This window comes from Hoplias malabaricus, chromosome 13 (genome assembly GCF_029633855.1).
Source record: "Hoplias malabaricus isolate fHopMal1 chromosome 13, fHopMal1.hap1, whole genome shotgun sequence".
Taxonomy (NCBI): domain Eukaryota; kingdom Metazoa; phylum Chordata; class Actinopteri; order Characiformes; family Erythrinidae; genus Hoplias; species Hoplias malabaricus.
In genome coordinates this window covers 30,557,093-30,579,881 of record NC_089812.1, presented here as the reverse complement: position 1 = coordinate 30,579,881, position 22,789 = coordinate 30,557,093, and the positions used below count along the sequence as shown (strand labels likewise).

Below are 22,789 nucleotides of genomic sequence, written 5' to 3'. Positions count from 1 at the left end.
CTAGCCAATAATGAATAGCAGATATGTATTTGTTTGGTTTGTGTGTGTTTGTCTGATTTGGTCTGATATTGTTCTGCTGATCAGGTGCTGCATTAATCACAAGGGCACATTTGAAAAATGTTTTAACCTCTGTTGTTGTTTGAAATCCAAGCTGAAGAGCTTAATCTAATTCAAACAGAACATGCAAGCTGAAAATGAACTGCATTAACACCACACACAGCAATGATTCAATTAGTACATCTTCAGAAATGTACTCTCAACCTGTTAACGAACTTATTTTTATTAAAGTTACTATCTGAAAATGAATTTATCCCATGAAAAAAATGGTTGCTATTTATTGGTTATGTATTTGAGATAAGTACCATGAACTTAAATAAGTATCTTTTTTATTTGTAATAAACTTGTAATTGAATGTCAAACCATTGTCTGATTGAATGTTTGTTTATTAAATGTAATATTCTTGTACAAAATTCGCTAAGAAAAATATTTAATAGTCTGTTTATTGTTAAAGGTGGAATAATTGTGTTAATATTATTCAAACAATATAATCATCATCAGTCTTTGGGTCATTTGAATGTTTCCTGACACCACAATTAGTCAAAGATCTGAAACTTGTTTGAGAATAATGTGTTTATTGCTGGACTAATCAGCAGTGAGAGTGAAGATTCTCAACTGTTCATCAGGTTTAATCTGTGGCTGAAAAACGTAACCACAGTTTAACGTAGAGAACGAATAATCTATTATTTGAATACATAGAACCAACATAAACGTTATTTATAAAAAAAAATACATCTCAAAACTTTTCATACTGGGCTTCTTGATGGCAACCCCTGAGATCATTTAAAGCAAATAATAAACAGCAAATTGTAATAAAATATTTGTGTCTAGCCAAACACAATGAAGATCTTCCTATCAAGACTTGTGACATGGTTACATTGTATAGTTCTAGATGCTTCCAACTAATGAGTATAGATAGTAAATATACGGTAATAAAATAAATCAGTATTTGGGAGACAATTCACTACATAAACTCCTGAATAGGTTCAGACGCCTCATATTTTGTTGCGTTTCTAAAAGATATGTTAACATTTACACAGAGAATAAATAAAAATTCGGTATTTCCATGCCTATATTTGTGCAGTTTTAGTAGATCACATGATATGACTTGATGTCAACCCGCCTCCTCCCCAACAGATTACATTCAGGAAAAAACAAACCATTGTAAGTTAAAATATGCAGAAGTGCTTTCTCAGTTGAAGACGTGTATTTATTTTAATTTAGTTTAATAACTCAACAAAACATGGCATTGGACCCCGAAGAAAACAAAAATGTTTGCATTAAATCTTAAATATTTCTTTGCATTAATTCCCCATTGACTGGTTTGTATCAAACTTTCAGGCCCAAAATAAGTTTCTAAGAGTGTTTAATTAAACATATTTAATAAGAAAATCCATAAACAAACCCTGCTGTCAGATAAGGGAAGAGAAAGATCATTGTAGTTACAATTTATATTATATCTGCAACTGATTCATGCACTGGACTATTTACACAATTTGTTCTTTTTTTTTTTTGCAAACAAGGGAAGAACATTAGTACATCATGACACAGAAGGTCAAACAGACACTGTCTCAGAGACACATGGCTTGTTTACATATATATTCTTTTACACTGAGCAGAAAAGGACCTCCAATTAGAAGAGAAACATCTGAATGCCATTTTTTACGTAAGAACAAGAGCGTTAAAAATCAGAGCACATGCAAAACCACAAGGATTCCAATGTTGTAATGTTCTTCATATCTGAGATTCAACCTAATCATTGAACAGACATTGCATCAATTTAGTGCTTTGAGCGTAGAGGCCAATTTCTCTGGTATTTATTATTAGCATTCTTTAGCATCACCTGCTGGATAATTGGAAGTTGCAATAACAAACCATATATAAATCTTGTATTCAATTTTGACTATTTCTCTTGCTTGTGAGAGAAGCGTCTTGTTGACAAAATATCTGATTTATGGGCCATCTCACATGAAAGAGGAGGAATTTAATGGGTTAATTAAGTTTCATCCATATTTGGTAGAGAAAGAAACTACTAAATAATCCAGATTATACTTAACTAAGATTTACTGCCTTCTACTTCAGAAACATCACTCTTACAAAAAGGTTCTTAAGTAGTTTATGGCTTGGACAAATGGTTCTAAGAAAACCTTTTATTGGTGTAAAAGTTCTTCACATGTCCCTCATCTCACGTACACAAGTAATTCTTTAAAAAGGGACCCCCCCCAGAGAAAGGTTCAGGCAAGAATCTAAAGTGTATCTACTCCAGCATTTCTTAAAACAGCTTTCTATATTTAAAGAGTGTACACAGTCTTTTCAGCAATTTAATTATAAATATTTGTGACACGTCCCGAAGTAGTCAGTGTTAGTTAATTGGAGTTCTGTAGGAGATGATGATGTACAGTGTAAGACAAGAGACTCCGCTGCCTCTTTAATTAAAGAGGAGGGACTAAACAGATGGACTAATGTGTCCCAAAAAGACGTCAGTTGAAAAATACATGTTCTCCTCATATCCATGGCAAAAAGAAAGGAGAGCCCTTATGTTCTTATTCAACCAGAATTTTTAATCAGGCTGAAACAACACGGACAAGGTCCTTCGACTGTACAAACAATAACACTCATAGGACAGTTGTTCCCATAAGTGGAAATGAATTGATCAGTTTACTGGCCGTCGATATCAGATCACACCAGACCCATTCAAAAGCATTTAATGCACATTTAACATTAAAATAAAACCTTTCTATGCACAATATTTATGTATATACATTTGTTTTGTAGTTGCATCAGTTTTTCTTTTTCTTAGATCATGTAAAGCAATTCATTATGAATTTATGTTGAAATTATGACTCCGTTCATAATATTCAAAATATTTTTTTAATGACTCAATTAACGTGGAGATATAAATGCTGAGATTACTATCAAGACATAAGTGAAACAGAAAAGACTAACAAACCATTTGCAAGAGTGGCACAGGTGCACTAAGGTGTAAAAATGACCTGGTCTGGGGTGAGGGTCAGTAACACTTAACCTACCTCTGCATTGTGTGGCTGATCATCAGAAGAAAGTGAAATGAGGGGAGCAGAGAATGTGCTCCGAAAGGCAGAATGTGTGCTGACCTGCTGAGGAGCTTGCATGTACATCAACATACATACACACATACAGCAATCTCCTAGTCCCTTTCCCACTACAGACTGGACCTCTCTCTCTCTCTGAGAAGAAAACAAAAAGGAAATGAAAGGCAGCCACTGGCCAGCAGAAGGAGAGAGAGAGAGACAGAGAGAGAGAAACAAAATTTGAACCAATCTAAAGGAACAGGGGAGAAACTAACCCCTGTGCTTCTCAACTAGATTCTTGAAATGCTCAGTGCTCTGTGTATGTTGCCTATGTAAAAGCGTCCAGAGCAACAGGTAAAGAGAAGTGCTTTGTCAGACTCCTGCTCTTCGCCTCTAGTGGGGGCTTTACGGCTGGGAGCTGCCCTGGCTGTCGGGGTCTGTTCCGGATGAACTTGTGTCAGAGTCAGAGTCTCCATCATTGTCTTCAGGGGGGCATTTCTCTCGCAAGCGCTTCTGTGTGGCACTGAGACGAGCCAGCAGCCCCTGGTAGTCAAATCTGCCTCTCTTCTCCCCAAAAGGATCCTGAAGAAAGAGGAAAGTGGTGTAATTTCCAAGCAAAATATTTCAAATGTACTTCAACTACTATATTTTTTCAAGAAAGTACAGCATTTTCTTGCATGTATTTTGTTGTTAATTGATATATAATTCCACAAACACTCATTCAAAAGATGCTATATGTTATTAGCTTCTTTATCTTACTCCACTACAAAGACAAACAATTATCATTTGGGTTAAACACACACCTGCATGTTCTGTCCTTGTAGGTGCAGACGTTCTTTGCAAACTCCTTCATAGAAGTCATAATACTCCAGAAAGGACTTTTCCATCACACTCCTGACATGTAAACAAAGAAAAAGAAAAAGTGGCTTACTGCTCTTGTGAAAGTAGCCGTTGTAAAAACAGAAATGTCTCTTGTTTAAGCTGCTTCAGCTGGTTAAAATAACTGCTACCTGATCTTGCATCATGTTATATTTTTATTTCATTGCCTACCGCTAATTGATGTTTTTGTGATACACGAGTTTGCAGAAAAAGTCATAAAAATCACAATTCTGTGCCAAAGAAACAAAATAGCTTCCAACTGAAACTGCCTTTGCTACTCAGTGTGGACTGTGGAGAGCAGTGGACTGGTCTGAAGACAAAATAAAAAACAAAAGCAAGGATGATGGCAGACAAAAAAAAAAATAATAATTTAAACAGTCTGGAAATATTTTAGAAGAGAGGAATCAAACTCACCTGCACATTGTGTAAAGTTGCTCTGAAGTGGCATAATTATTTTGCAATGCATAACCATCTCAGAATGAAGTATCTACAGGGGTTGGACAATGAAACTGAAACCTGGTTTTAGACCACAATAATTTATTAGTGTGGTGTAGGGCCTCCTTTTGCGGCCGATACAGCGTCAGTTCATCTTGGGAATGACATACACAAGTCCTGCACAGTGGTCAGAGGGATTTGAAGCCATTCTTTCTGCAGGATAGTGGCCAGGTCTCTACGTGATGCTGGTGGAGGAAAACGTTTCCTGACTCGCTCCTCCAAAACACCCCAAAGTGGCTCAATAATATTTAGATCTGGTGACTGTGCAGGCCATGGGAGATGTTCAACTTCACTTTCATGTTCATCAAACCAATCTTTCACCAGTCTTGCTGTGTGTATTGATGCATTGTCGTCCTGATACACGGCACCACCTTCAGGACACAATGTTTGAACCATTGGATGCACATGGTCCTCCAGAACGGTTCGGTAGTCCTCGGCAGTGATGCGTCCATCTAGCACAAGTATTGGGCCAAGGGAATGTGATGATACGGCAGCCCAAACCATCACTGATCCACCCCCCTGCTTCACTCTGGGCATGCAACAGTCTGGTGGTACGCTTCTTTGGGGCTTCTCCACACTGTAACTCTCCCGGATGTGGGGAAAACAGTAAAGGTGGACTCATCAGAGAACAATACATGTTTCACATTGTCCACAGCCCAAGATTTGCGCTCCTTGCACCAGTGAAACAGACGTTTGGCATTGACATGAGTGACCAAAGGTTTGGCTGTAGCAGCCCGGCTGTGTATATTGACCCTGTGGAGCTCCCGACGGACAGTTCTGGTGGAAACAGGAGAGTTGAGGTGCACGTTTAATTCTACCGTGATTTGGGCAGCCGTGGTTTTATGTTTTTTGGGTACAATCCGGGTCAGCACCCGAACATCCCTCTCAGACAGCGTCCTCTTGCGTCCACAGTTAATCCTGTTGGGTGTGTTTCGTCCTTCTTGGTGGTATGCTTACATTACCCTGGATACCGTGGCTCTTGATACATCACAAAGACTTGCTGTCTTGGTCACAGATGCACCAGCAAGACGTGCACCAACAATTTGTCGTCTTTTGAACTCTGGTATGTCACCCATAATGTTGTGTGCATTGCAATATTTTGAGCAAAACTGTGCTATTACCCTCTGCTAATTAACCCTTCACACTCTGCTCTTACTGGTGCAATGTGCAATTAATGAAGATTGGCCACCAGGCTGCTCCAATTTAGCCATGAAACCTCCCACACTAAAATGACAGGTGTTTCAGTTTCATTGTCCAACCCCTGTAGTTCTAACCACTAACACTGGCAGCAATAAGGAACACACTCTTGACAGACAGACAAGCTGCTCGCTCACCAAGGAGACAACAAAAAGGAAAATCGAGAGTGAGCCGAATGCATTTTTGTTCACTACACAGACAAAAGACTTGTATTGTGGAACGCAATAAATGGAATTTGATTATTTGAATACATTTCAATCTTTATAAATGTAGGCTAAAAACAGGAAGAGACAGGAAGTTACATTTAGAGTGTGTGTTTGGCTGCTAATTTAATATGATTTGATGTTTTCTTTACTGTTGTCAGTGGGCATTCCACTGCACTAATAAAATACAACATCCAAGTAGTCCAATGAGTAGTCTATTCTTTTGAATTACAACTCCAGTGTTAAAAAGACTTCTGCAACTCCTGGCTTTCACACAGAATAAGAAGAATGTTTCTGACAACGATATATACTGAGCATGTTTAATCATCAGTAGGCATTGGAGGAACATGTCCAACACTGCTATCTGGTCAAGTTAGAGTCTTTGGATTTTTTTCATTCATCCATCCATTATCTGTAACCCTTATCCAGTTCAGGGTCACGGTGGGTCCAGAGCCTACCTGGAATCATTGGGCGCAAGGCGGGAATACACCCTGGAGGGGGCGCCAGTCCTTCACAGGGCAACACACACACACACACACACACACACACACACACTTTTGAGTCGCCAATCCGCCTACCAACGTGTGTTTTTGGACTGTGGGAGGAAACCGGAGCACCCGGAGGAAACCCACGCAGACACAGGGAGAACACACCACAATCCTCAGACAGTCACCCGGAGCGAGAATTGAACCCACAACCTCCAGGTCCCTGGAGCTGTGTGACTGTGACACTACCTGCTGCGCCACCGTGCCGCCCCTTTGGATTTTTTAAAATTAATTAATTAATTTTTTTAAAAAGAAGAGGCCTGTAGACCATTTTAGAATATAAATGAAATAATCCATGAGGAATATCACTTAACCTTGTGTTGTGTGTGAACTTGCATGTGCCGTGTTACTCACCACAAAGCTTCTGGGCATGGTACCTTGCCTTCCAGCATGTCACAGACAGCCACCCGCATAGTCTCATGGCGAATGCACTCATTGTAGTTCTTACTATCACCTGGGTGCCTCTCCTAATAAATACAGAAACAGTAAGTGTGACCTTCTGTTCCAAACCAAGCAGCCTTCAAATGCAGCATCCTCTTAATACCTAACTAGTTGCATGCACAAATAAGACACAATGCCGCTATGTACATAATGAAAAAAAGTATAGGTTTATTCAGCCATGGCGAATGATTGATTGGTTATATTTAGCTCCAAATATATCCTATATTTCCAATAGTATACAAAGGTAAACTCACTGCTGACACAATTTACACTTCTTTTAGTTTGCTTCTATCATGATCTACTTATTATTATTTTTGTATATTTTGAATTTGTATATTTTTACATAAAGCCCAAAGTCTATTAAAAATCAATGCAGACTTTGATGAATCTGTACTGGTTTTAAGCCAGGATTAGTGAAGTATTAACTGTAACTGCTACTCAAATAGTATTTCCAAAAGTCAAATATTTTGAAAAGAACCACAGGTTAAAAAAACAAAAAAAATCTTTTCTGCTCACGTAGTATGAAATCTTTCATTTTTATTTATGTACAATTTATAAGTGTATACTAAGCTCACAACAGGTACTTCAGAAAAGTAAAATCAACTTAAAAATCACTATACCGAGTGAGCTACAGTTGTAAAAAAGGCCCTGCCATAGGGCTGTGGAGGAGTGGAACTGCTCTCTCTGCACTGACTCTGCAGTGTTATCTTGTGGATGAACTGAAGTGGTTTTTGGGATTGAGAAATAACTATCAATTATCAGCACCTGATCTTAACTGGTCTGGTCTTCCCAGAGCAGCAGAGGCCTTTATTAGTGAAGGAAAGGGGGTTCAAGGATTCATATATTGATTTCAGAAATAAATGTTGGACGTGAAAATGTCTTTGGCCAAATACATCCCTTTGCATTAAAAACAGTCCAACATTTGTTAAACAGTAACAACAAAAAAAAGAAATTGGAGTGGTCATCAAAGGGTGCTTTTCCACTGCATGGTACCTACTGTACTCTGCTCTACTTGGACGAAAAGCAAGATGACTACTGTGGCTTGGAGATTTTACAAACAGCCACTATGAGCTGGATATCTGACTTTTGTCATTACTTAGTAGTCTCTCTGGCCTCTCTCAGCTCTACAAAGTTTACATGTAACATTTAGTCCCTACTTGGCTTGCTTGGAACCATGAGCAAGTAGGTAGTTAAAGGCTAAGCACCAGCTCTATGAAAGTGTCAAACAAATAAATACAGTGGAATTTGAGTTTCTAACTTGTGTTTATTGATAGTCAGAAAACATGTTATTTCTTACTAATTCAAGGAATAAGGTTTAAAAAACCGTTGGTCCCCCCCCAACGGTGTTCGGAAACTCTAATAGGCGTCTTGCCTGTGACGTAGATGGTGGACAACACTCTAGAAGCTGCACTTAATTTAATGCAAAATGACGAAAAGGTGTGTTGTTTTTGGCTGCAATCATTCAATGTACAGTGGGACATCTGTGCACAAGTGGCCCAAAGATCCCAAAATATCCAGGAAATGGACTAAATTTGTCAACTTTAAACGGGCACTTTGGAAAGACCATCCGCTCACTCCGTTATCTGTAGCTCATTTCACTGGCGCTGTTCCAACAATATGGGCATGTAAGGAAACCAACGAAAGGTGTTCAAGAGCCTCTGTAACATGGAGGTAAACAGGGTAAGGACACTTACTTCGCCTGTTTCAGTTGGTGTTAGTTAACGTTAGCTTGACTTGCTAAACTCGGTGGCTCAAATTATACTCGGCTACGTAGCTGCATTACGGAGGTTTATAGTGTCGGATGAATTCGAGTTGGACTTCGATCACATTTACAAGAATAACAGTACCTCTAAATTTGAGTTTAGCTTATTGCTAGGCTATTGTCATGAATAATGTTGGTTATTTAGCTAGATACTGTCATAACAGTCAGTCATAACGGTGTTTTACCGCGGCGTTGTTCAGCTGTTGTCCACCAGTGACGTCACGGTCGCGTTCAAGAATTTCCGTAGCGAGCTCGGGTTTTTCCGTCAATTTAATAAAATTGTCAGTTTTAAAGCAAATTAAGCTGCTATTTTCCTTTTAATTCATACTTATATCTGTCAGTAACTACAATAATGTGAAATATTCATGGAGGTCCATTAAGTGGTGCTTAGCCTTTAAAAAATTAAATCCCACTTCCAAGTCCCAGGTACACAATTTTGGTAACAGAGAAGCAAAAATCAGAGTAGAAGAACTGAGTAGGTACCATGCAGTGGAAAAGTGCTGTACACTGTTGTAACCTAAACTGATAAACATCACTAAAAAACATTCAGCTTAAGACACAAATACCTGCTCAAAACCTGGCTCATTGTGATAAGGGTTCTCGGTCATCAGGGACTGGATGGAGATGAGGACAGAGGAGATACTCTGAGCAGGGCTCCATGCTGGACCTGTCCATGTGCTGAAAATCATAAAAAGAGCATCAATTAATTGTGCTGATATTACATATTCTGTCATATTTAAGCCTCTTGCTTACAGAAGCAGCAAAAGTTGTTTTTTTTTTATCCATTCCTGCAGCCAGTGTAGCTCTTGAATCAAGTTATACATCATTCAGTTCAGATACTCTCTTAAGACATTCCCCATTAGGCCATAACATTTTTATATCTAGTTATCAAGCCATGAGACTGTAAACAATATACAGGCTTTTGGTCTTTTTTGCCCGACTGACAGTGAGTGAGTAACTAAGTTTACCACATTTCTAGAAAGTAACTGTCACTGGGGAATTAACGCAAAGAAATATGTAAGGAGTCATTGTGTCAATCGTTTATGTTAAATGACTCTAATGAAATGAGACTGACAGCAACACACAACACAACTGGATTGTTTCCCAGACAGGGATTAAGCTTAGTCCTGGCCTACATTGCATTTTGAATTAGGATTTTCCATTGAAAGGAGGATATATTCCAGAGCTAAGCTTAGCCCCTGTCTGGGCAACCAGCCAAATATAGATTAATTCTTCAATTTTCTGTATATTTTCTCCCTTTTAATTTTAAGCTATGCTCTACATGTACAGGCTCTAAGGAAGAAGTGTGTGTCTTTTATTAGGGAAGCTCGCATGAAATTTTGCATTACACAAAAGAGGTTTCACATTTTATAACAGTTTTCAAAAACATAGGACATGACCCACCAGTCTAAAATTACCCCCCCAAGCATTTTTAATGAGAAAGAGGTATATTGTGGGTGCAATATGAATTACTGTCTCCAATTGACTGAATTAGAATGACTTTATTGGCCACTGTGCTTGCATATAGAGGAATCTGTTCTCTGCATTTAACCCAATCCATGCAGAGAAACACAAACGCACACTAGTGAACAGTAGGGGGCAATGAGCACATATGCCCGGAGCGGTGGGCTGCCATAGCCACAGCACCCAGGGAGCAGTTGGAGGTCAGGTGCCTTGCTCAAGGGCATTTCAGTCATGACCTGCCGGCTGTGGGGATCCATCGGGTTACAAGCCCAGTTCCCCAACTACCAGGCCCCGTGACAAGTGTGTAACAAATGAACTGTGAGGCAAGAGGGAACAGAAATTTGAAGGATGTAAAATTGTTCTAGACAGGAATTCAAATGGTATTCGACAGACAAGTATTTTTTTTTATTTAAAACACATCATGTATGCAATGGTTAACAAATAGGTGAATAGACACCAAGATATAAAATTATATAACTTTTATATTTCTGCAGCAAGTAAACAGATTAAGTGATGTGAATGACATGGAAATATATTCACTTCCATGTGATCTCCCAGACATACACAACAAATTCAAACAATTTATTCAAACAACATTCAAGGAAGTCAGCTTTGTTATGAAATGTTTGTTTACTGAACACAGCCCTCATGTTCCCAATCCTGATTTAAACCATTCTCATACATTAAACACAACCGAAAATTGATCATGTGCTTCTTGTTAAAGCATTGTCAAATATTAAAATAAACTTTGCACTTTGTTTTTAAGAACAGCCACATACCCGAGTATGCTGAGGCAGACTTTGCCATTGCGGTAGAAATTGGGATTGAAGCGCACTGTGTTATGGCCAGTGGTGATAAGTTTGACGCGTGGGGGGTGGATGGGGTAGTCAGGTGGGCAACGAAACAAGAAAAGAAAGAAGCCCCCCTCATATGGTGTGTCAAAGGGACCCGTGATGAGGGCGTGGATCTGGGGTGAAAAACAGAAAAACAGAATTATCAAAATGCATTGTTAGCCTTACATAATAATGAACCTTCAATAAAAGCATCTCAGAATATTTGGGGTAAAATGACTTCAATATTAATGCCATTTAAATAAATTCAGTACATTTGATCAATTCCAAGATAATACCAAATAATGTGATTGCTGATGTACAATGACAACTATTTTCATACCTCCTGTGCCTATTCAACATATATTGTACTGCAAGCACTGAATGGGTAAGGAAGAACAAAGCAATGAACAAAGCAGTGTTTATTTCAAGCTTAGATAAGCTAATATTAAGTTGCTTATAATAAAAAGTATGCGTAGGTTTGACGCAGAAATATAAACTGGGCTGTAACCTGACGCACACCTCTCCAAAAATGTAACTACAGACCGCAACGACTGTGATTGGTCAGAAGTCAGATGGATATTGTTTATATCGAACCGAATAAGTACAGAAAAACAAACTCCTCTTCTCCACCCAGAGACCGCAGAGAGCTGCAAATTCATAGCGAGAGATTTCCTCAGACATGATGTGGACGTCAGGGATGAATACAAATGTTGAATATAGAGGGGAGAGAAGAGAGGAAAAAAAAAAAACTCTCTAGGACAAAATTCTACGAGAAGTGGGAGCATGCGTGCTGGCTTTGCGTTTGTTTCTTTCCTGGCACCACATGTAAAATATGCTCTGTTCCAAACAATGTCCTACATGTAATTCTACTACACCACCCTGTGGACTACACAATATAATAGAGCAGGGTTGTCCAAACCTTTTTCAAACTGGATCATATCAAAATTCTTAAGGGCCAGTTTCTCTTTCCAAATATTCATTCATTCATTATCTGTAACACTTATCCAGTTCAGGGTCGCGGTGGGTCCAGAGCCTACCCAGAATCATTGGGCGCAAGGCGGGAACACACCCTGGAGGGGGCGCCAGTCCTTCACAGGGCAACACAGACACACACATTCACTCACACCTATGGACACTTGAGTCACCAATCCACCTACCAACGTGTGTTTTTGGACTGTGGGAGGAAACAGGAGCACCCGGAAGAAACCCACGCAGACCAAAATCCTCACAGTCACGCGGAGGAAACCCATGCAGACACAGGGAGAACACACCAAACTTCTCACAGACAGTCACCCGGAGGAAACCCACGCAGACACAGGGAGAACACACCATACTTCTCACAGACAGTCACCCGGAGGAAACCCACACAGACATAGGGAAAACACACCACAGTCCTCACAGACAGTCACCCGGAGGAAACCCACGCAGACACAGGGAGAACACACCACACTTCTCACAGACAGTCACCCGGAGGAAACCCACGCAGACACAGGGAGAACACACCACACTCCTCACAGACAGTCACCCGGAGCAGGACTCGAACCCACAACCTCCAGGCCCCTGGAGCTGTGTGATGCGACACTAATCTTTCCTAATATATTATTTATTAAATTATTTTTAAGAGTGTATTGAAAATATGAAATATAAATGTACAAAAAGTTTATATTTATTAACTACTGAACTTTTGGAAATTACTTCCCTACTTTTTAAATCGTCAGTTCTCACTGTCAACTTTGTGGGGGTTATTTTGCTGCAGCCATCACCAAATGTCGTTCTATGAATTACTTTGCTGGACAAGAGAAATGAATGGCATTTAAATTTAGCTTAGTTCATTAACACAGTGGTGCAATATTCTATACATTAGCGCCCCGCTTCCACCGTCAGGGGAAAGAAAACACTCCCAAGTGCCTGTGGGCACTTCATCTTAAAAGTAATGCTGTGGGCTCATTAAAATCTTACAGTGGTCCACATTTGGCCCGGGACCGGACTTTAGAAGCCCCTGGTTCAGTGGTGGTGTGGTGGTGTGGCAGTGTAATTGCAGAGCAACGCAGAAACAAACTATAAACTATATAAACACTAACAACGACGTAGGGCTCTTGCGTAGCCTACATCATCACAGGCTCTGTGTCGAATCAACACCAAAGTATAAAGGCTTAGGCAAGACGTTTTAACATTAAATAGCTTTTGTCTGACTATCTTTAATTAAATACTGGATATCTACAACAGAGTTTCGACTAGTGAAAACTCAATTTTGACTAGTCAGAATCACAATTTAAAATATCTGCATTTACAGTTTGACTAGTGAGAACAGTAGCTTAAGATATCTACAGTTATATTTGGACTAGTAAAAATGTCATATAAGATATCTCTAATACTAATTCAGGACTCATCAAACCACGAATTTGCTGACGTCATTAAAGATCTCAAATTCAAATTTGACTAATCAAAACTACATTTTCAGATATCTGAATTGTAGTCATTGCCCTCCACGTGCCACAACAGTTGACAGGCGTGCTCATTTTAACTAATTTGGGGCTTATTTCTCAGTAAATTTGCTTATATCGTAATAACACCAGCCAATGCTCCATCAATGAGAAATGTTCATAGGTTTATTTACATGGGAAATGTAAATAAACATATATCAAATAAATGCTTTATTGACTGAGGAAAATAAAGAAAAAATCTATAACGCTGAAGTTGGCTTCTTCTTCGCCAGCTTCTTATTCGGATTTTCTGTTCCACCTTAAATGGTGCAGTAATTGCATCCTGTCGCCAATAGATGGCAACATATGAACATGACCTCCATATCGTGGAAATTTTACACGTTTGGCTTATTTTCATGGGCATCATCTCTATGAAGCAAGCTCAAAAAGGCAATAACATATTAGAAATAACCCAAAACTACAAATATTTTTAAACGACTTTACTGAAAATGTAAAAAAAAAAAAAAAAGTACACTATAATATGCAGACCTGGCAACATTTACATGATGTGAAAATGGGCTATGTAAGTCTGCTATGTTTTGACTAGTCAGAATTATCATTTAAGATATCAGAAGTACAAAAGGCAAATAAGTTCAACATATCTGTACATTTATTTGAAGAGATCTTAAAAGGAATTATGAATAGTAAAAAATACAATTTTGGATACCTCTAACTTAGTTTTGACTTGTCATTACTTTCATTCAAGATATCTAGAATTTAATTTCAGATATCTACAATTTAGTTTCAGATAGCTTAAAATATATTTAAGATATCCTTAATATAAAGGGAATATAAGATATCTTTAATTAGAATCATGACTAGTCAGAGGCGGCACGGTGGCGCAGAAAGTAGTGTCGCAGTCACACAGCTCCAGGGACCTAGAGGATGTGGGTTCGATTCCCCGCTCTGGGTGAATGTCTGTGAGGAGTTGGTGTGTTCTCCCTGTGTCCGTGTGGGTCTCCTCCGGGTGCTCCGATTTCCTCCCACAATCCAAAAGCACACGTTGCAAAAAAGCGACTCAAAAAGTGTCCGTGTGTGTGAGTGAATGTGTGTGTGTGTGTTGCCCTGTGAAGGACAGGCGCCCCCTCCAGGGTGTATTCCTGCCTTGCACCCAATGATTCCAGGTAGGCTCTGGACCCACCGCAACCCTGAATTGGATAGGGGTTACAGATAATGAATGAATGACTAGTCAGAACAAAAGGCAAAATATCTCCAATTTACTTATTGACTAATCATAATTTAAGCAGCAGACAGCTGCTTATTTACAGCAAGAGACTTCCTCAGACACTGGTATGGGCTTAAGGGATGAATAAAAATGTTAAACAAAGGAAAAATACAGGAGGTCTCCGAGAAAAAATAAGGATATTTTAAGGAATTTTAAAGATTTATAAATCTACTACACCACTACATTGTGTACTACATAGTGTAGAGGAAGATGTTTGAGATTCAGCCCTAGTGGTGTGGCGGTGTAATTGCAGAGTGACACATGCATAGACTCCATGATGAGTCAATGCAGAAGTATAAATAGGCCTTTACATACTAACATTATTTAACTCTCCACAGACTGCCTGCAGTTATGGGATTATTATTTATGGGATTCAGAATAGCGTCAGAAAACCATTTTTCCACCTAATTAAATTTTACAGAATCAAGCCCAAAGACCCGCTCGATAGAGCTTCTCAGATAATAATTAATACGGGAAGATATTACAGTCCATTTGAGCCTGTAAACCCAACAGCCAGATTAACAAAATTAGGCTATTCACAGACCTTGTAAATGTACCTCTGAAACTAATTCTGTGCATTTATGAAAGAGCATGATTTCTGGTATTTGCCTGTACAACTAAAATACTGAAATGACAATATGCTTTTACGTAATTCTGCACAGGTATAGGGGCACACTGTCAGCACTCTCAATCTTTATGGTGAACAATAACTTGCAAATTAACTTAACTGGCATTATGAACACCTTCATGGTAGACAGTTTATTATACATTGTTGTTAACACGTCTTAACCATATCGCATAAAACATATCTTCTGTTTATGGCATTTGGCAGACAGCTTCATCCACAGTGATTTACATGTTTAAAAATGTTCGAGACATCAGCAAATTTGAATTTGCATTGAATATGGCACAAGAATTCTGACTGGTACAGAGCTGGTGCCTGGGCACGGGACTGAACCCCAGTCTACAGTGTGGTGTAGACTGGGGTTCTCACAAACGTGTCTTAAACATGGAAGCTGTTATTTAAAGCTTACCTTTGTCATATCATGAGGATCAGGGACCACAAACATTCCAGGAGGAGGCTCCTTATATATGGACATAATGTCTCTGTTTGGGAAGAACAAGATCATGTTAAAATACATTTGCAGGAAATAGAGTACATCAGGAGAACATATGAAGTAATATTACTCCACTGTGTCTATATTAAAAAACACTTTTTAAACTGCTCCACAACAACACAGAGGAGCACAGTCTCAGCCTAGTCCAGTACCGCAGTGCAAAACCCAATACTGGACATGTAGGTTTATGTCTTGGGCAGTCAGAGTTGGCCAACAATGCTAAAAGATACTCTGAATAATTGTGACTGGGTTCAGATCTACTGCCAGTTGTTTCCATTTTCCTTCACTTCACTACTACAGGGTATTGGGGAAATACTTTATAGATAAACTACAGCAAAATAGTCTTTAGCCTATTTTACATGACTCAACAAAATGAATATTCAGTTATTCAAATATTTGGCTGGTCAAAGGATATGTTTTGCCAAAGTGCAAAATAAGTTAACATATCCTCCACAAAGAGCAAACGCAGGCATTATATTTCCTGCTCATTTTAATGCACCATTTTTATTTACTTGCTGGGTTTAACATGCTGAGGAGAAAGATTAAATATGCCTTTGCACACAACGATATGTTCAGGAGAGTTAGTAGTTGCTACCTTGGTACTGGAAAACATAGCTTGTGCTTGAAAAAAATACTGGTGTATTGAAGTGATAATATCACTAAATTCTAATCCATATGTATTCAGAAAACTGCAGTGAGTGATGAGGGCAGTAAAATGACACTTTCTATACTGAAATTGTAAATTAGAGTGCTGCTTTCCAATCACAAGAGCTACAATATAGAAGTATAGACAACACCCACAACTAAACGACAGTCTGGCAGCACACACTGAGCATTCAAAGAGGTATGGACCATAACATATAAACTGTTAGGAAAACTGTCACTGTAGTGGTACCCTCGTGTGTACATTTCTGAAACTTTTAGTTAGGGAAAATAATTTGTATTATAATTTTCTCATTTTAAATTGTGTTGAGTTCATACACCCCATTCCATCTTCAGGGCTTATATTGTTTTATTTTACACAGTTCTAAAAGGATAGATTACAAATTGACACTTCTCTTTCTGGAGAAGAGAATGTAATGCACCTTTAGGGAACACAACTGGACTTTACCCACCTGCTGAACCTTTAAATGTACATTTACATTGTACCTTTAGTGACCAATGATGTACCTCTACCGTACCTTTTTATCTTGAGTGTAGAAAATAATTGCAGCTGAGTTCACAATCACAATACTGGTCTTGAAAAAAGATCATGACTGGATATTTTCCCCCGAAACACAAGGACACACCAAAAACACAGCCCTCTCATTTAAAACTAAATCACAGCAAGTCAGGAATGCTAATAAATGGACTTCTAATGGCAGTTCATTATTTTCTTACATGTTATCGAGTGTGGTATATTGCGATTTGAGATCCAGCTTCTGCCTCCACATTTTAGTGATGACACACACTGATTGAAAGAGCAGGATTGGGGAGAGGGGGAAAACCTCACAACAACAAACTCTGGCTGGAAAGATTTAGTTAGCAAAACTCCATGTCATAAAAGCATACACCAGTGTGTTTAAAAGTGGCTCTGCAAACTCACATTAGTCACATTATTGTTATAATGAAATGCTGAGACTTTGTTTAGAAAGGCAACAGAGCACTGAATGAAAAATAATACTTGACTGTATTAAGTCTCATCTGAAATTCCATTTTGCTTCATTATGAAACAAACAAATATCTTTTTGATGATATTGTGGCAAACCTGTACAGTTAGTCAACTCTGTTGAAATTCCAAGGATAACAAAATTTAACAAGTCTACGTACATGGGCCTTACCACAGAACAAATCAAACATCATTAAGTGCTTCAACACACTCCTGAGACCTCTCAACCTGGTTCCAGCAACTTTCAGAATCCATTAAAAATAATCACAAATATTTTGAAATACATCCTTTTAAGTCAGAAAGCTAATTCAAAGAATGTTGAGATATAAACACACACACACTTAGGGACATATCCCATTCATTTATATTTAAAACATCATATCCCAGCACTGAAGGAGTGTTCAAGACGCATCAAGTGGACACTGAAAGATTTGGTGGAAATAAGGGGTGGGGAGGACGGCATAAATCTGTGCATACTCTTCAGGGAATTTTTTTTTTCTTGGGAAAAGTCTAAATTTGTCATTTGATATGTCATACAAACAGAAAATTGTGGAGGGGGTGGAGGTAATTAAACGGGGATTTTAAGGGTTATTAGATCATGGACAGTGTAATGTGTTCTGAAAGTTGTAACTGTATACTGTGAACTGTGTAGTACATTTCAACCCTACATTACTGTCTGTGTGTGACTCTATTTGTGTGCATTTCATATCCAGACCACTTAAGACTCGAACCCTGCAGTACTTTTCGATGTAGTTTAATTCTGTCAGGGTTCTGTTTTGTTTTCATTGGCGTGAACCTGAGTCAACGCAAATTCCGTAGAACTGAAAAGCACTTAACAAACGTGGACTGGATGTTACCATTTTAAAGACCCCACTTATGACGGTTACGAAATATTCCCAGAAACTCTGCGCCACTGTTTCGGGCCCTAAACCGCTAAACTAAAATTAGTCACATTTACAGTTCAATCTTAAATGTTGCAGCATTTACGCTGGGGTGCCGCATTCAAGGTGGAAAGTAAATTTCAAATTGGAAACAGGCGAATAAGGCGGCTTTCAACAAGCTGTAACTCTCTTATTAAGGTTAGCACTTTTTGTCACCGACTGTTAGTTCGCTCATTAAGAAGCACTTCGTTTCGGTTATCTCAGTTAGGCCACCTCTGACGTCATAAAGATAATTGAGGGAGCTTCGTTTATAAAAGTTAAATGAGGGAGCCGGGAGAAAACTAACTGCCACCATATGTCTGGTCAAACGTGGCTATCTTAAACCAATTCTCATTGAGCTAGCGTGCTAGTAGGGCTGGAGTCGGTCCCCCTAAGAATCGAATCATCAATACGAAGCATTCTGGAGTCGACTCTACTGATTCAGCATGGATTCAACTTAGAATCCAAAGGCTTTGCTGTCACTTTTTAAAAAGTGTCTGAATTATATATACTTCCACGTCACCTTCGTTCATAAGCTAGACATATGATTCATTAGTTATGATTATAAACCAATTATGAATTTTATTTAATATTTGCAAGGAACACGTCTTAAACCGTATATTTTTCGCTAAAATGTCCACCAATTTGAGAAGAAAAGGCTCGCATACACATTAACCGTCCCAATTAATAAGCTCAGTTAATTTAGCTGTCCTTTATATGATTAATACTTTAATTACGGGTTTTTTTCACATCGAGATTATTGGGTGAAATGTATGTGGAATCATGTATATTGAATCCCAACGTATGGAGTCGAATCCGGAGTCGACTCCAAAATGTCTAGAACCAAACAGCCCTGGAGGCCAGCGAGTGGTTCGGCTAACAAACTTAGCGAGGGAGTAAAAGTTCAGAGAACTGAGTAATGATTGTATTTTATTTTTAATTTTTTAACCACGTTCCAAGCATATATAAAATCTGGAGAAATGCCAATGATGTTATTTAACCATAAACTTAATTCATTTAAGTCTAAGTGAGAGGTCCTGTTTGGGAATCACCCTCAGGTTTAAAGAGTTTCACAGAATGGGAAATGCCCATTGTGGGCTCTCGGGGCTCCGGTTACCTTTTTATCCGGAGGATGCACTGCTGCGAGGCCTTCTCGTTGTCCCAGTCTGTGCTGAGAGTTGGGTCCCAGGACGTGGCGTGTATGTGGGAGAGCAGGCCGGCTCCAGCGAGGCTCGGGGGAGCGCCGCTGAGCCCGAGGCCGATGCCGGGCTGCAGTGAGGGCGGCCCGGCGGCGGGGGCGGACAGACCTGCGCTCACCGCGTTGCTCAGCACACCGACGCTCTCCATTACCGCCGTTATGTTGTGCGCTATGGCGGGGGACACGGCGGCGAGGCCCGTCTCAGCAGCCGCGGCGGGAGGTGGCGAGGCCGGGTTAGCGCCGCTCGAGTGCCCCGGAGGAGAAGGACCCAAACTAGCTGATAACTGCGCTCCGTTTCCCTGACTGGATCCCACGGCGCCGTTAGATCCCTCTCCGACGCTGTCCGCCATTTCACCTTAATCGTCCCAACGATCCGCTGCACTTCTGACTTCTCACCTCCAACACGTTCTCCTCGCAGTTAGTGTTTGTCTTTGCTCAGGAACCTGATACACACTAAACGCTACAGAGCAGCGGGACCAACAGAGATGACTCCATCGTCCCCAGCTTCCTTTCCGCCCTCAAACATCTGACACATAACAGTGGAGCTGATTCCACCCCGAATGAATAACCGAACGATACCCGTTCCTACAACTCATTAACCGTAAAAACACACACGCCACATACAGCAGAAACACACTGTCCAGCGTCTCTGCCGCCTCCGCTTGCTCCGTCTTTTCAGTGCCGTGTTTTTCTCAGCTACTTCCTTCTACTGGAGGACAGAAAACCAGAACGCCATCTACCGGTGTACTCCTAAAACGAAACTGAAAGACTTCCAGCAAACTCGGAATGTCCGTATCATAATGAAACAACGTACACAGTCTGTGTTCGTCTCAGTAAACACTCAGCGCTATTGAGAGAACAGCCTGCGGTCATTTCTATTTCTGACGCAAAACCAAAGCTCCACAATGTTATAAACACAGAACGGCCAACAGCGATATTTCCAAATGGTCTGGTAAACACGTCTGAAATCAGAAGTGTTGTAGTCAAAAAGGCAGTTTTCTCAGTTTAGCCAGTAAGATTTTAAAGCCCAAACTCCAGGCTTTCCAAAATGAAAGAGATGAGGGACATTCCTGTTGGACAGTGCTCAACTTTAGTCTCAACTCCTCTGGCTAAACTGCCCTGTGGTACACCCCCTGGACAAGTTATTTCATTAAGGCCTCCTCCCCCATACAGCATTTGATGTCTGTACAAACTGAGATTTTCTAATTAAAAATCTTCAAAATGCACGTTTGGATGAATATGACTTTTTAAAAGGATAAGAAAAAAATTAATCTTGGTGCACAAGCTTATGCACAAATTACACAGCTGAAGCTGGATCAGGAATCATGCAGGCACACACCAAATCTGAATCAAAAGCACTCTGTATATAGCATGGTTTCTTATCAAAACACAGTCATTTTTGACTCATGTCACTGACAAGTTGACAGGGCAAAATACCAACAAGCGGTACAAATTTGAACTCTTCCACCACACATTAGTGAAGTTTAATTTAGAAATATCAAAAAACTATTTAACTAAGATGTTGAATTTGTCTATTGCATTTTTTTTAATTTATATTTTAAAACAATTGCAAAGCATTAATAAATAATTCATTCATTCATTCATTATCTGTAACCCTTATCCAGTTCAGGGTCGCGGTGGGTCCAGAGCCTACCTTGAATCATTGGGCGCAAGGCGGGAATACACCCTGGAGGGGGCGCCAGTCCTTCACAGGGCAAAACACACTCACACACACACGTTCACTCACACTTACGGACACTTTTGAATTGCCAATCCACCTACCAACGTGTGTTTTTGGATTGTGGGAGGGAAACCGGAGCACCCGGAGGAAACCCACGCGGACACAGGGAGAACACACCACACTCCTCACAGACAGTCACCTGGAGCAGGAATCGAACCCACAACCTCCAGGTCCCTGGAGCTGTGTAACTGTGACACTACCTGCTGCGCCACCGTGCCGCCCTTAATAAATAATAAATAATTAATTAGCAGCAGGGGCAAGACACATGCTGCACGGTAGTGTCGCAGTCACACAGCTCCAGGGACCTGGAGGTTGTGGGTTCGATTCCCGCTCCGGGTGACTGTCTGTGAGGAGTGTGGTGTGTTCTCCGTGTGTCTGTGTGGGTTTCCTCCGGGTGACTGTGAGAGGAGTGTGGTGTGTTCTTCCTGTGTCTGCGTGGGTTTCCTCCAGGTGTCTGTCTGTGAGTAGTGTGGTGTGTTCTCCCTGTGTCTGTGTGGGTTTTTTCCGGGTGACTGTGTGAAGAGTTGGTGTGTTCTCCCCGTGTCTGCGTGGGTTTCCTCCCACAGTCCAAAAACACACGTTGCAGGTGGATTGGCGACTTGAAATTGTCCGTAGGTGTGAGTGTGTGTGTGTCTGTGTTGCCCTGTGAAGGACTGGCGTCCCCTCCAGGGTTATTCTTCCTGTGTCTGCGTGGGTTTCCTCCGGGTGACTGTGTGAGGAGTGTGGTGTGTTCTCCCTGTGTCTGTGTGGGTTTCCTCCAGGTGACTGTCTGTGAGGAGTGTGGTGTGTTCTCCCTGTGTCTGCATGGGATTCCTCTGGTAGACTGTGTGAGGAGTGTGGTGTGTTCTTCCTGTGTCTGCGTGGATTTCCTCCGGGTGACTGTCTGTGAGGAGTGTGGTGTGTTCTCCCCGTGTCTGTGTGGGTTTCCTCCGGTCGACAGTCTGTGAGGAGTGTGGTGTGTTCTCCCTGTGTCTGCATGGGATTCCTCTGGGTGACTGTGTGAGGAGTGTGGTGTGTTCTTCCTGTGTCTGTGTGGATTTCCTCCGGGTGACCGTCTGTGAGTTCTCCCCGTGTCTGTGTGGGTTTCCTCCGGGTGACTGTCTGACGAGTGTGGTGTGTTCTCCCCGTGTCTGTGTGGGTTTCCTCCGGGTGACTGTCTGAGGAGTGTGGTGTGTTCTCGTGTCTGCATGGGATTCCTCTGGGTGACCGTCTGTGAGGAGTGTGGTGTGTTCTCCCCGTGTCTGCGTGGATTTCCTCCGGGTGACCGTCTGTGAGGAGTGTGGTGTGTTCTCCCCGTGTCTGTGTGGGTTTCCTCCGGGTGACAGTCTGTGAGGAGTGTGGTGTGTTCTCCCTGTGTCTGTGTGGGTTTCCTCCGGGTGACTGTCTGTGAGGAGTGTGGTGTGTTCTCCCCGTGTCTGTGTGGGTTTCCTCCGGGTGACAGTCTGTGAGGAGTGTGGTGTGTTCTTCCCGTGTCTGTGTGGGTTTCCTCCGGGTGACAGTCTGTGAGGAGTGTGGTGTGTTCTCCCCGTG

At 40.7% G+C, this 22,789-nt stretch overlaps 1 protein-coding gene across 2 annotated transcripts; it reads right to left on the bottom strand.

Annotated features, from left to right (window-relative positions):
* Positions 1 to 543: 543 nt before the first annotated feature.
* On the bottom strand, positions 544 to 20,236 carry LOC136665278 (ubiquitin-conjugating enzyme E2 Z). 2 transcript variants are annotated; one of them, XR_010795220.1, is made up of 8 exons: positions 19,438 to 20,236; positions 15,669 to 15,741; positions 10,873 to 11,060; positions 9,196 to 9,307; positions 6,781 to 6,893; positions 3,911 to 4,001; positions 3,383 to 3,689; positions 544 to 3,263 (listed from the first exon to the last, which is right to left on the bottom strand). XR_010795220.1 is itself a non-coding variant. In XM_066642836.1 (7 exons), exons 1-7 carry the CDS (start codon positions 19,866 to 19,868, stop codon positions 3,513 to 3,515), a joined length of 1,185 nt encoding a protein of 394 aa, XP_066498933.1. In that variant the 5' UTR covers positions 19,869 to 20,236; the 3' UTR covers positions 545 to 3,512. The 2 variants fall into 2 exon arrangements, 1 of the variants encoding a protein (XP_066498933.1); XM_066642836.1 differs by having other exon boundaries at positions 545 to 3,689.
* Positions 20,237 to 22,789: the final 2,553 nt, after the last annotated feature.